Source organism: Hemitrygon akajei, chromosome 16 (genome assembly GCF_048418815.1).
Source record: "Hemitrygon akajei chromosome 16, sHemAka1.3, whole genome shotgun sequence".
In the NCBI taxonomy this organism is placed as follows: domain Eukaryota; kingdom Metazoa; phylum Chordata; class Chondrichthyes; order Myliobatiformes; family Dasyatidae; genus Hemitrygon; species Hemitrygon akajei.
This window is the reverse complement of record NC_133139.1, coordinates 88,985,399-88,999,610: the sequence shown is the minus strand read 5'-3', so window position 1 is coordinate 88,999,610 and position 14,212 is coordinate 88,985,399. Positions and strand designations below refer to the sequence as shown.

Here is a 14,212-nt window from a genome sequence, read left to right as displayed (position 1 = left end):
GAACTTTGAATTCTCTCCCCCTTTAAATAATAGTCTGCCCGTTTATTTCTTCTACCAAAGTGCATGACCATACACTTTCCAACATTGTATTTCATTTGCTACTTCTTTGCCCATTCCCCCAATCTATCCAAGTCTCTCTGCAGACTCTCTGTTTCCTCAGCACTACCGGCTCCTCCACCTATCTTTGTATCATCAGCAAACTTAGCCACAAAGCCATCTATTCCATAATCCAAATCGTTGATATACAATGTAAAAAGAAGCGGCCCCATTGTTTGATCTCCATCGTTCAAAGTCAAAGGTACAGTTGGAGTTCATCAATGTTTCTGTCATCTATTTTATCCACAGTACAGGGGACTGGCCAATTCATCTTCACCAGAACAGTGTTGGCTGGATTTACCCATTTCCATCTCTCATGATAGAGACATAAGGTTGGACTTTGAGAGGCGTGGAATCCGTCTATGTCTCTTTTAATCTTGTACACCTCTGTCAAGTCATCTCTCATCCTCCTTCGCTCCATGGAGAAAACTCTTAGCTTGCCCAACCTATTTTCATAATACATACTCTCTAGTTCAGGAGGCATCCCGGTAAATCTCCCCTGTATCCTCTCTAAAGATTCCGCATAGTTCCTATAAGGAGGTGATGAGAACGGAACACCATACTCCAAATGTGGTCTAACCAGGGTTTTATAGAGCTGCAACATTACCATGCGGTTCTTGAACTCGATCCCTGACTAATGAAGGCCAACTTACCATATGTCATCTTAACAACCCTATCAACTTTTGTGGCAACTTTGTAAGATCTAAGGACCCCAAGATCCATCATTTCCTCTACACTACCAAGAATCCTACCATTTACCTTTTATTCTGCTTTCAAATTCGACTTTCCACTTCACACTTCCAGCATGAACTCCATCTGCCACTTCTCAGCCCAGCTCTGCGCCCTGTCAATGTCCACTGCAACTCACAACAACTCTCCACAGTATGCACAACTCCACCTACCTCCATTCCAGCAACAGACTTACTAACCCACCCTTCCACTTCCTCATCCAAGTCACCTATAAAAATCACAAAGAGCAGGGATCCCTGCGGAACGCCCCTGGTCACTGACCTCCAGGCAGAGTATACTTCATCTACTAACACACTCTGCCTTTTGTGTGCAAGCCAATTCTGAATCCACACAGCCAAGTCTCCCCGGATCCCAAGCCCCCTGACTCTGAATTAGCGTACCATGGAGAATCTTATCAAAGGCCTTACTAAAATCCATATACATCATATTGACTGCCTGCCCCTCATCGATGTGCTTTGTCACATCCTCACTGAATTCAATCTGGCTCATCAGACATGATCTGCCCCTCACAAAGCCACATTGACTATCCCTAATCAGACAATGCTTCACCAAATTCTCCTAAATCCCATCTCTAAGAATCCTCTCCAATAATTTGCCCCCATTTTCCATGATCCAATCCTGCCTATTCTGTTACAGTGTGCACCCCACTGTACCAGCTTCCAGGGTGTAGATGCTCTGATTCTCCAGAGTATGGATAGCTGTCACAGTCCCTTTAAAGATTTGGGCCTGCTCTGCTAATTGGCGACCATGTTTTGCCGCCAGGATTTGGACATTTAAAGATCGCCTGAACTCAGATTTGATGCTTAGTTGTCAGCTCAGTTTTGGTTCGGTCTGCAGTTGCGTTTGGCATTTCTGTCTCATTTGGATTCTTGTCTAGTCTTGTCAGGTTCTCATCGAGCACCTAGTCAAGAACTTTGTTCTCGTCTCAGTCTCAAAATTGAGTCTCAGTTCTAGTCTTGGATACTCCAGCACTTGGGTCCTTACCATCCTTGTCTATGGTCATATATTCCTCCTTCCTACTCATCCCACCATGGTCAACAACTTGGCTAGGATCATGCACCCCTAAAAACACTGACCACCCTCTACAGGCTCCACAGATGAACCCCAATCACCCCATTTGGACCTCTGAGTATTTGCCTTTCCTCCACCAGAACCCCCACTCACCCTGTTCCAATCTCCCAGAAGTGGCCTCAGTCACAGCGGGCTTGTGTCAGGCTGTGGACTCTGGGTGCAATGCATGCATTGCTTTCCCCATGTTATCGCAAAGGTTCGAAGGTTCATTTAAGATACAGGATACAACCTGAAATTCTTACTCTTCAGACATCCACGAATTAAGAACTCCAAAGAATGAACGATAGAAACATTGAAGCCCTGAAGCATCTCCTCCTCCCTTCGCACAAGCAGCAGCAAAGCATTGATCCCCTCCTCCCCTTCAGCTACACCAAACCAACCCCCCCCCCAGCATGCATGCAACAGAAGAAGCACCCCCCTCCCCAAAAATCCGACTTGATCCAAGTCCATCAAAGCTACAGTACAAAGCCCAGCGCTTGGATATCTCCGACAGGCTCTCTCTCTGTCCATCGAGGGAGAGTGAGGTTGCTCCTGTAACAACGAGAGCGGAGACCAGCAACGCACTGTTCCGATGTTACAACTTCTCCAAGCCTCACAATTCAGAGACTGACAGGCTCTATCAAAAACGAGAGAAAGAGAGAAGGATCACTCGAGCACAGGGGCCTACCTCCGACAGCAGCCAGCGATTAGCAGACACTCTTACCTGTGGCCCTTTTGCCAATCACTTCAATTCAGTGCCCTTCTGTTACCAGATGGAAACTCCTTATCTGCCCTTGCTGAATTCACTTTGCTTCTGTGGTGGTTTGTCACTCTGAGGTTGTTGGCTCACAGAAAGAAGTTTCATACCACAGAATGCAAGGGTATTCGATGAATGAGGGGGGTAGGAAGGACAAACTGGGGCTGACTGTGGCAGCTTCACAATGCAGTAGAACATTTTGTTGTTCTGATGGAGGCACACCGTGGAAGTCTGTCTTCCTGGAAATACCAGTCGAGGTCCTCGATTCCATCTGATGTGACAGGAAGTGGAATGGTGTCGTTGGGATGTAAAACCACACAGGCGACTGGAGCAAGAGAAGGCTGATCAGCACCTGACTAACTCCAATAAGTTCAGTACTGTACCAATTCTGTGCTCACTGCTTTCCTGCTTCTCTGATTCCCTCTGCTCCCTATTGCAAAAGTACCCGGAATCTATCAATCTCAACCTTGAACATACCCAGTGACCGTGCTTCCACTGTCCTTCGGGATTGGGAATCCCAAAGATTCACAAATGTCCCCTCATCCCATAGGACATAGGAGCAGAATTAGGCCATTCAGCCCATCGAGTCTCTCTGACTGCATCCCAACCCTAATTGGTTGATTGCTAATCCTGAGACTGTGCCCCTATTCTAGGTTCCCTTATCTAAGGATGCAGCCTTCTGGACGGTTTCCCTCTTGTGTGGTTGCTCCTCAAGCCAGGGCAGTATGAAATGGAGAGCAAGCTGTTGCTCGTGCAGCACGCTTCCCCTCTCCAAGCTGCAGATGAATCCAAAGGAGCGGCAGAGACTGATACAGTTAGGCAGTAGTGTCGCTGTAAGAGTTGCCGGTCAGTGTTGAACTCAGCATTGGGCTACCTTAGGGACTCCAGCTCCAGATATTTCCTTGGGATTTGCTCCCAAAGCCTTCCCCATGAGTGGGTATAGCCACAAGACAGCAGCCATTTGAGGTCAGTGTTTTCCTCCTTCTAGATGAGCTACCTATCACGGCTGACGAGCCCCATCGCTGGAAGCAAATGGTTTTAAGATGCCAGTAACCCATCAAACTTCTCAAAACCTTATGACCTAATGAGATCACCACTTTCCCTTCCAAACTTCAATGAGAATCAGACAACTTCCCTAAACGACTCATATCAGGACAAAGGCAGTGACTCTAAACTGCTCTGTTTCTGGAGCAGATATACAATGGCATGCAGAAGTTTGGGCACCCTTGGTCAAAATTTCTGTTACTGTGAATAGCTAATCGAGTAAAAGATGACCTGATTTCCAAAAGGCATAAAGTTAAAGATGAGACATTTATTTAATATTTTAAGCAAGATTACTTCTTATTTTCATCTTTTACAGTTTAAAAATAACAAAAAAGGAAAAGGGCCCAAAGCAAAAGTTTGGACACCCTGCATGGTCAGTACTTAGTAACACCCCCTTTGGCAAGTATCACAGCTTTTAAATACTTTCTGTAGCCAGCTAAGAGTCTTTCAATTCTTGTTTGGGGGATTTTTGCCCTTCCTTGCAAAAGGCATCTAGTTCTGTGAGCTTCTTGGGCCATCTTGCATGCACTGCTCTTTTGAGGTCTATCCACAGATTTTTGGCGATGTTTGGGTCGGGGGACTGTGAAGGCCATGGCAAAATCTTCAGCTTGTGCCTCTTGAGGTAGTCCGTTGTGGATTTTGAGGTGTGTTCAGGATCATTATCCTGTTGTAGAAGCCATCCTCTTTTCATCTTCAGCTTTTTTACCAACAGTGTGATGTTTGCTTCCAGAATTTGATGGTATTTAATTGAATTCATTCTTCCCTCTACCAGTGAAATGTTCCCCGTGCCACTGGCTGCAACACAAGCCCAAAGCATGATCGATCCACCCCTATGCTTAACAGTTGGAGAGGTGTTCTTTGCATGAAGTTCTGTACCCTTTTTTCTCCATACTTTTGCTCATTGTGGCCAAAAAATTCTATTTTAACTTCATCAGTCCATAGAACTTGTTTTCAAAATGCATTAGGCTTGTTTAGATGTTCCTTTCAAACTTCTGTCACTGAATTTTGTGGTGAGGACACTGGAAAGGTTTTCTTCTGATGACTCTTCCATGAAGGTCATATTTGTGCAGGTATCGCTGCACAATAGAACAGTGCACCAACACTCCAGACTCTGCTAAATCTTCCAGAAGGTCTTTTGCAGTCAGACAGGCGTTTTGATTTGCTTTTCTAGCAATCCTACGGGCAGTTCTCTCGGAAAGTTTTCTTGGTCTTCCAGACCTCAACTTGACCTCCACCGTTCCTGTTAACTGCCATTTCTTAATTACATTATGAACTGAGGAAACAGCTACCTGAAAACGCTTTGCTATCTTCTGATAGCCTTCTCCTGCTTTGTGGACATCATTTATTTTAATTTTCAGAGTCCTAGGCAGCTGCTTAGAGGAGCCCATGGCTGCTGATTGTTGGGACAAGGTTTGAGGAGTCAGGGTATTTATAAAGCTTTGAAATTGGCAAGTATCACAGCCTTTAAACACTTTCTATAGCCAAGAGTCTTTTGATTCTTGTTTGCGGGATTTTTGCCCTTCTTCCTTGCAAAAGACTTCTAGTTCTGTGAGCTTCTTGGGCCGTCTTGCATGCACTGCTCTTCTGAGATCTATCCACAGATTTTTGGTGATGTTTAGGTCGGGGGACTGTGAGGGCCATGGCAAAATCTTCAGCTTTCCAAACAATGACTGTGAACAAGCTAATTAAGGTCTGAGACCTTGGTAAAAGTTATCTGAGAGCTCAAATCTCTTGGGGTGCCCAAACTTTTGCATGGTGCTCCTTTCCTTTTTTTCACTCTAAAGTTAGACAAAACAAAAATAATACACTAATCTTGCTTAAAACATTGAAAAGAATGTTTCATCTTTAACTTTATGACTTTTGGAGATCTGTTCATCTTCTACTCAACTATTCACAGTAACAGAAATGTTGACCAGGGGTGCCCAAACTTTTGCATGCCGCTGTATATAGTACTTTAGGTTCAGAGAACAAAACTGCACTCAGTAATCTAAGAATGATCTTATCATAACTCCAGAACCCTGTAGCAAAAATGTCCTTCCCGTAGTGCCTCAGTATTTACTGCCTCAATGTAATGGGCTTGGTTGTGTCTTGAAATTTGTTAACTGTATGGAGGTGGTACAATGAAATACTGGTAAATAAATAAAGAGATAAAAGCTCAGTTACAGTAAGTATATATGTGTGTATTAAAAAGTTAAGTTTAAATAAGTAGTGCAAAAAAAAACAGAAGTTAAAAAGTAGTGAGGTAGTGTCCGTGGGTTCAATGTCCTTTTAGAAATCAGATGGCAGAGGGGAAGAAGCTGTTCCTGAATCGCTGAGTGTGTTCCTTCAGGCTTCTGCACTTCCTTCCCGACAGTAACAATGAGAAGAGGGCATGTCTGAGATGTTGGGGATCCTTAATGATGGATACATCCTTTCTGAGGCACCGCTCCTTGAAGATGTCTTGGATGCTATTGAGTCTTGTACCCATCATACAGCTGACTAATTTTACAACTTCCTGTAACTTATTCCGAACTTGTGCAATTGCACCCCTGCCCCCCCGCCATACCAGATGGTGATGAAGTCAGTCAGAATGCTCTCGACGGTACATTTGTAGAAGTTCCAGAGAGAGAGAGAGAGAGATGTGTGTGTGTGTGTGTGTGGGGTCTCCTGTGTTTAAATGCCACATAGTATACTTGGTCTTTGCTGCTGACTTGTTTATTTATTGTGTGTCACTGTTCATTCATTATCTCAATTTATGTCTACTGATACTTAACACAGGCACCGGGATAGCAGAACAAAGTACACTGCCCAGCTTTTGAAAGGTTGCATTCAGCTGACCCAGTGACTCTTCCTACAGGGTGACCCACGAAGCTGTCCCTCGCCTTGCCAGCCCTTTGAGGTCAAGGCGCAGACAGTGCACAATGGAATGCCACGGGCAGAGGGAGCAGAAGCCCCACTTTCCATTACCTTTGATGGCTTTAGACACCCCTCAGCAATGCCAGGCTCATATGTTTTCTCTCATTCAATGCCAGAGCGTCAAGAACCTGTACTTACAAAATTACGGACAGGAGAGAACCGACCCAGGAGTCTTTGCCCTTCTTGGCTGCGGCACCATCTCCAGTACCTGTGGTCAACTGGCGAGCTACCCGTTGGCACTCATCCGCACCAGGATGCAAGCTCAAGGTGTGTGTTCGGGCCTGTGTGAAGCATCCCTATCTCCGTTTGCTGGCGAGCTCGGAGGCAAAGGGGCTGAGCCCCTGTTCACAGACACTGGGGACAAAGGGAGACAAAGAGATGGAGAGTTATTCCAGACAGATAGTTTTCTTCTTCAATACCTGACTTTTAGGATTCAGAGTAACTTAATTTTGTAAGTTCTGCGAGGCTGATGAGGTCAATGCAGGAATGACAGACTCTTCCATCAATGGGGGAAGTGGTTCCTGAAAAGGGAGGTGGGTAGGTAGAACATGGGGTAGCTTCACTGCTTACACATGGCTTCAGTGTGAGCTCCTGAGGCACAGCCTTCAGATTTTCAGAATTGCCCCAAGTGCTTCTCAATGGGCCGGAGTCAGTGTAAGAGTTGCACTATTTCAAGGAATCCTGGAGCAAACCCTTGGGTCGTTTTCTCTACTGTTTCCCACCTGTTACAGACCTCTGATAGAACATCTGGAATGTTTTTCCTGCATCTGGTTGAAAATAATACATGCAAAATGCTGGAGGAACTCAGCAGGTCAGGCAGCATCTATGGAAGAGAGTGAACTGTTGACGTTTCGGGCCGAGACCCTTCAACAGGACTGGAAAGAAGAGATGAGAAGTCAGAGTAAGAAGGTGGGGCAGGGGAGGAAGGGATACAAGGCAGCAGGTGATAGATGAAACTGGGGGAGGGGTGAAGTAAAGGGCTGGGAAATTGAATGAAGAAGAAGAATAGTCCTTAACTTGGCAGTGGAATTATCTGGGCACCGTCATGACGGTGTTTCTGTAGCAAGCTATTCTTGTTTTCACAAGGCCGAGTTGCTAGTTCAACTCTCTACCCAACTTGGATTCCAACTTAGGAACCTTCGCTCCGGAGTCCGTTGCTGATATTATTGTGCCACCAAGCGGGACAGATGGAGGTGATGGACAGGTAAGGAGATAAGTTGACAGGGAGAAAAAGGAATGGGGAACGGTGAAGGAGAGTGGAGGGCAATTACTGAAAGTTTGAGAAATTGATACTTATGGCATCACTTCCTTCTGTAAACCTCCAACCTGATGGCATGAACATAGATTTTTTGAACTTCCGGTAATTGCCTCCACCCCCTCTTCTCCTTCACCATTCCCATTCCCATTTCCCTCTCTCACCCTATCTCCTTACCTGCCCATCACATCCCTCTGGTGCTCCTCCCTCTTCCCTTTCTCCCATGGCCTTCTGTCCACTCCTATCAGATTCCCCCTTCTCCAGCCCTGTTTCTCTTTCACCAATCGACTTCCCAGCTCTTTACTTCACCCCTCCCCCTTTTGTGGTTTCACCAATCATCTACTACCTTGTACATCTTCCTCTCCTCCCCCACCTTCTTACTCTGACTTCTAATTTATTTTTTTCAGTTCTGATGAAGGGTCTTGGCCTGAAATGTCGACTGCTTACTCTCTTCCATAGGTACTGCCTCACCTGCCGAGTTCCTCCAGCATTTATGTGTATTACTTCAATTTCCAGCATCTGCTGATCTTTGAAAGGTTGACTTTTCTGTTTGGAGCGAAGGAGGACGAGAAGCGAGCTGATAGAGCGTGTATAAAATGACAGACTGGGTCTGTCAGTGGAGCAGAGAGTGACAGGTGACAGCACCCTGAGGTGAGAGAGGGAGAATATCCAGGGAGTGGAGACCGGCGATGTGCTGGCAGCAGAGAGTGACAATACGCTGAGAGGAGAGAGCGACAGCATTCGGGGAGTGAGTGTATCCAGGGGCAGAGACTGAGAGTGCTCAGGGGTGCCTACTGAAAGCACTAAGTCGAGTGGATGTGGAGATGGGCAGAAGAATAGGGATGAAAGGGATAATGAATCAGCCATGGTCAAATAGTGGAGCAGACCTGATGGATCAAAAGGCCTAATTCCTCTCCTGGGCATTGAGTGTGGAGCAAAGTGTGTCAGTGTTCAGGGTGCAGAGAATGACGATGTCCATCTCTTCTTTCTCCAGCTGTTGTCAAAGGAGAGCCCGAGCTGAACATGCTGCAGCAGTTTGGCAGAATAGTGCAAGGGGAGGGCTGGTTTGGCCTCTACCGAGGAATGGCACCCAACTTCATGAAGGTGGTGCCCGCTGTCAGCATCAGCTATGTCGTCTATGAGCACATGAAACACTTACTGGGAGTCACCTCGAAGTAACTGGTTTCCTGGCATGATCCTCATCATCTCCAAACAAAGAAACAGCAGTTTAAAGGAAGCCTTGATCCAAGTCGGGAAGAATTCACTCCTTGGACCTCAATGGTTGACTCCCTTTCTACCACTGAGCCAGGTCCAGATCAGCAAAATGGCCTTTAGGTCTGCTCAAGGTATTGTGATAGCACAACCCTAATCCCGTCCCCACACAAACATTTTGCAGTGGGATGCGTTAAGTTATTGCCACAGAAGATTTGTCCTGGCAGAAATAAAAGACATGGACAGAGATTGACAATAGGACATGAGGAGAGGTTAACAATGGGATTCTGTGCATTATGCATTCTTTAAGATACACTTGATTTGCCACACTGCACGTTTCCACTTTGTTTGGATAGCTTGGTAATGCATGAGATATCTATTGCTGAATGTATGTCAAAACACTGTATGTATATAATAACAGGATTAATAATTTAGTAAATGCATTTACATCCAAATCTCTCACTGCTCTGTGCTGAGCCTGTGAGATTGTCGTCTTGGTACAAATTACTTCCTAGAATTCTAGCTTCTAACCTCTTTGACCCTCTCTGCTGTGATGCTCCAAGGACATCAAACTTCTGTTGTGACATATCACAACAGTTTACAATGATGCAAAGCCTTTCCTGAAGTTAAATCAATCCCAAGCCATCCACAGAACAAAAATTGACACCATAGAGATCAGGATGTGTGAACAGCAGCCAGGATGATCTTAATAGGTGTACTGTGAGGGGGGAGAACAGAGAGGATTCCAGAGCTCTGCGGCTCAGCACCTGAGGTCACCTGGTGAACTCCTCAGCTGTGTTTGGTTTTGGGTTGGAGTCAGGTAGGACATCACCTAACTTGTCATATTAAACAGCCGTGAAACAGGAAGTGATGTTTATCATCACGCACAAAAGGTGATCACGTGATCTTCCCTGCGTGGCCATCAGTCCACAGTGGTTAGCCTACTGAACTTGGCTGGGATTTCCGCAGATTCACTGGTACACACTGTTGCTGCAAGGTATCAGTGAGGCAAGGCCAATTGTACAATTCCACCAGAACGACAATTCAATCTCTAAAATTCTCTGAAACGGAGAATTCCAAAGATTCACAACCTTCCAGCTTATCCTCATTTCCAACTGATATTTTATTTTCCAACATAATTTTAAGGTGATTAGAGGAAAGTACGGTGGGAGTGGGGATGTCAAAGAGAAGTTTTATCCCACAGAGAATGGTGGATACGTCGAACACACTGCCGGGGTGGTGGAGGAGGCAAGTGATTTAGGGACATTTAAGAAGCTCTTAGATAGGCACGAGGATGATAGGAAAATGGAGGGCTATGTAGGAGGGAAGGGTTATATTGATCTTGGGCTAGGTTAAAAGGTTGGCACAGCATCATGGGCCAAAGGGCCCACACTGCCTTCTACTGTTCTGTGTTCTATGATATCCATGCCCTTTGTTACTTCAACACCGAGGCCTTCTGATGGTCGGAGTCAACCATGGATGTCGCGTCCCAACTGTCCACAAGATATGCAAGCCTGGGAAGTACGATATGGACAGCAAGCTTTTGCTGATGTCGCAAGCTCCCCCTCTCCACGCAGCTCATACATCCAAAGATCAATACAGTCTAGCACCAGTGAGATCGCAGGAGTTGCCCGTCAGTGTGGAACTCAATGTCAGGACTGCCTTAGGGACTCCAGCTCCGGACTTTTCCTCAGGGTTACTCCTGAAACTTTCCTTATGAGTGGATATAGCCACAAGGCAGCGGAGGTTTGAGATCAGAGTTTTCCTTCTCTTAGATGAGCTGCCAACCACAGCTGATGAGCCCCATCTGCCGGAAGCGACCAGTTTTAATGTGCCAGTAACCCACCGTTGCCCCTTCTCCTGTCAGGCAAAATGGTTCCACTGGGCTTAGTAGCTAAGCCACACATGAAGGCCAGAAGCTGGACTTGGTTGTAAGAGGCTGTTTGAGATGTGCGCCATTTAATAGGTAGTGGGAGCTTATCCCCAGTACCTATAGCAACCTTATAGAACTATTTCGTTCAATACCCCAAAAATGACATATACTTGCAGCATCTATTTTGATAATTTGCCTCAGAATCTTAAGCGTTTCAAAAGAAGTATTTCTTAATATCAGTGAATTAATACCAATCTTCCTACTCTTTTCTCATTAGAAACTCCTTCATCTCAGGAATTAACTTGGAATTCACCAAACTGCCTCCAATGTAAACCTATCTCTCCTTCAATGAGATCTAATTTGTATACCGTCTTGCAGGAGTCATCTCACCAATACAATTGTCCTTTTCTGTGTTATTTGTACAGGTTATAAGCAATAGAGTCCAAGCAGACCACTGTAGCCTCCCACTATTTCCAGCTTGCCAACTTTTCTTGTTGACTGTTATCTACAAATGGTTCAAATTAATATCAGAGAATGTATACAGTATACAACCTGAAATTCTTACTCTTCACAGACATCCATGGAATAAGAACCCCAAAGAATGAATGATTGTAACATCAGAACCCCAAAGACCCTCCACACGCATAAGCACAACAGAAGCATCGACCTTCCCTTCCCCCTCCCCCCCCCCACTTGTAGCAGCAGAGGCACTGACCCTCCACCCCACCCCCATTAGGCAATAGCAAAAGCCCCCAAAGAGATCTTGATTGCGAGGCCATCAAACACTACAGTCCATAACCCAGCATTCTGGTATCTCAGACAGGCTCTCTCTGCCCACTGAGATCGTTCCTGCAACAATGAGTGCAAAGGCCAGCAGCTTGCTGCTCTGATGTATGTGCTAAATAATCGGTTCATGTTCAAAAATTAACTCCAGTACAGTGGGCTTAGATCTTACATAGAACACTACAACACAGGAACAGCCCCTTTGGCCACAGTGCTGTGCTGAAGCAGCTAAAAGGTAAATCAACACCCCCCCTTCAAACTAATCCCTCCTACCCACATAATGTCCATATCCCTCCATCTTCCTGATATTCATTTGCCTATCTAAACATCTCTTAAAAGCCTGAAAAGTATTTGCCTCTACCACCATAACAGGCAGCACATTCCAGGCATCCATGACTCTCCAAGTGAAGAACTTACCCCTCACATCCCCTTTGAACCCACCCACTCTCACCTACAATGCACTCCGTCTGATTTAGACATTTCTACCCTGGGAGACAGATACTCCCTTTTTACCCTATCTTAGGTCTCTCATCTTATAAACCTCTTTCAGATCTCCCCTCAGCCTCCTGCCACTCCAGAGAAAACAACCCAAGTTTATCCAGCCTCTCATGCTAGCATACGCCTGCTAAACCGGGCAAAATCTGGTAAACGTCTTCTGTGCCCTCTGCAAAGCCTCAGCATTCTTCCTATCATGCGGTGACCAGAATGTATGCGATACTCCAGATTGGCCGAACCAGAGTTTTATAAAGGTAACGTTTGGTAGGCCATAATGTTGCACCTAAGTGAATGTTTTTTGTAAATATAAATATGCAATCTATTGCTTTACTTTCATCCATCCTGCTCATTACATCCTCTAAGTTGTTTTCCTTTCATAAAAGCACCTTCTAGAGTCATACAGCAGAGAAGCGTGTCCTTTGGCTCACTGAGACTACACTGATCATCAAACTCTTGTATACACTAATCTCATAACAGTCCTACTTCATTCTTGCATTCCTATCCTTTTCCTCCCAGATTCCACCTCTCATTTGCGCTCTAAGGGGGAATTTACATTTGTCGATTAAACAATCAATTTGCATGTCTTTGGGTTGTAAGAGGAAACGAGGAGCACTGGGAGGAAACCCATGCGATCACAAGGAGAACTTGTAACCTCCACACAGACAGCGGTCAGGATTGAACCGGGAACCACAGGAGCTGTGAGACTGTGGTGCTACTTGCACCGCTGTACCACCCATGTTTGATTCTGCTTGATTGTACTATGGTTCTTTGAATATCTTGCTGAATAAAGGATTCCAACATTATCCTGATGACAAATATTACATCAATAGCCTTGCGTTTCCTTCTTTCAAACTCACTTTTTTCTGAAATAGGGGTGTTGTATTTTCATGTATCTGATATCCTGCAAATTCACATAAGTAAAGGTGTTTTAGATTACTACAACTGATGCATCAACTAAACATGTGGCCATTTCATTTAAATCCTAGAATGAAAGTCATCATGTCTAGGGGGACATGTAACCCTTAATGCGCCATGAGTTTACCTAGTATTTCTTTTCCCTAATGACTTTTCTTGGCTTCTCCTTTTTAGTTTTCTACCATATTTAGAACAGTTTTAGTATCTTACTCATCTGCCTACCTACTGCCCATTATGCCACTGGTGTTTAGGGCAGCATTGAAGGTCTTCCATCTCTGACGGTGTTCAGGGCTTCTTTCAATGTGCCAGTAGATTGGTTTTCACTACTGTCAGTCACGCAAGTCTGGGAGGAGACTCAGGAATACTGTCGCACTCAGATGTATAAAGATCCTTCGTTGCTGTTTCTGTAACAATTTTGTTTGACCAGTCAGGGTTGGTAACCCTGAGCTGAACCCCCAAACCTGGAGGACTGATGGACCACTCTTAGTCTGGCTTCTACCCTTTTATCTGTTTGGCATGAGTGACCCTACCAAGAGCCAAAGCATAAAGCCCTGACTCCAGTCAACAGAGCTCTGGGTCATTGAGGCATTCAAGCTCCAAACACTATGACAATGTTGTGATCCTCTTGGAGATTCTATTATGAAGCTGTATTAAAAAATATTTCTTGAAAACCTCTGCCATCTCCTTTCTTTCCAATATTAATTCCCCAATTTAATCTTGCAAGAATCTAAATATGCTCTGGGTTTTTTTCTTTCATTATATATCCTTTTCCAAAAGTTCAAAGTAATTTTATTACCAAAGTACTCAATTCTATTTTTAAATTACTTCTTTTGCTTGCTAAATCTACTCTCACTCATTTGTTTGCATCATCCTTTATTGGTTCATAAATTTTTCTAGTTTTCTGGCCTACTGTTAATTTTCACATCCCATGCCTTCATTTTAATTTGATACCAAACTTCGTTAGTTACCCACAAGTCAAACAACATTTTATCACTTCCTCCCTCACTCTATTCAGGGCCCCAAACAGTCCTTCCAGGTGAGGCAACACTTCACCTGTGCATCTGCTGGGGCTGTCTATTGTGTCCAG

The 14,212-nt window shown here is 44.9% G+C and overlaps 1 protein-coding gene across 1 annotated transcript in view; it reads left to right on the top strand.

Annotated features, from left to right (window-relative positions):
* The window catches only part of LOC140740276 (mitochondrial adenyl nucleotide antiporter SLC25A24-like), a 60,461-nt gene extending 47,430 nt beyond the window's left edge, over positions 1-13,031 (top strand). Inside the window, exons 9-10 of the mRNA XM_073069406.1 lie at positions 6,709-6,859; positions 8,842-13,031. Of these exons, the coding sequence (XP_072925507.1) occupies positions 6,709-6,859; positions 8,842-9,026 (336 nt within the window). The 3' untranslated portion in view covers positions 9,027-13,031. The remainder of the gene's footprint in view (positions 1-6,708; positions 6,860-8,841) is intronic.
* Positions 13,032-14,212: the final 1,181 nt, after the last annotated feature.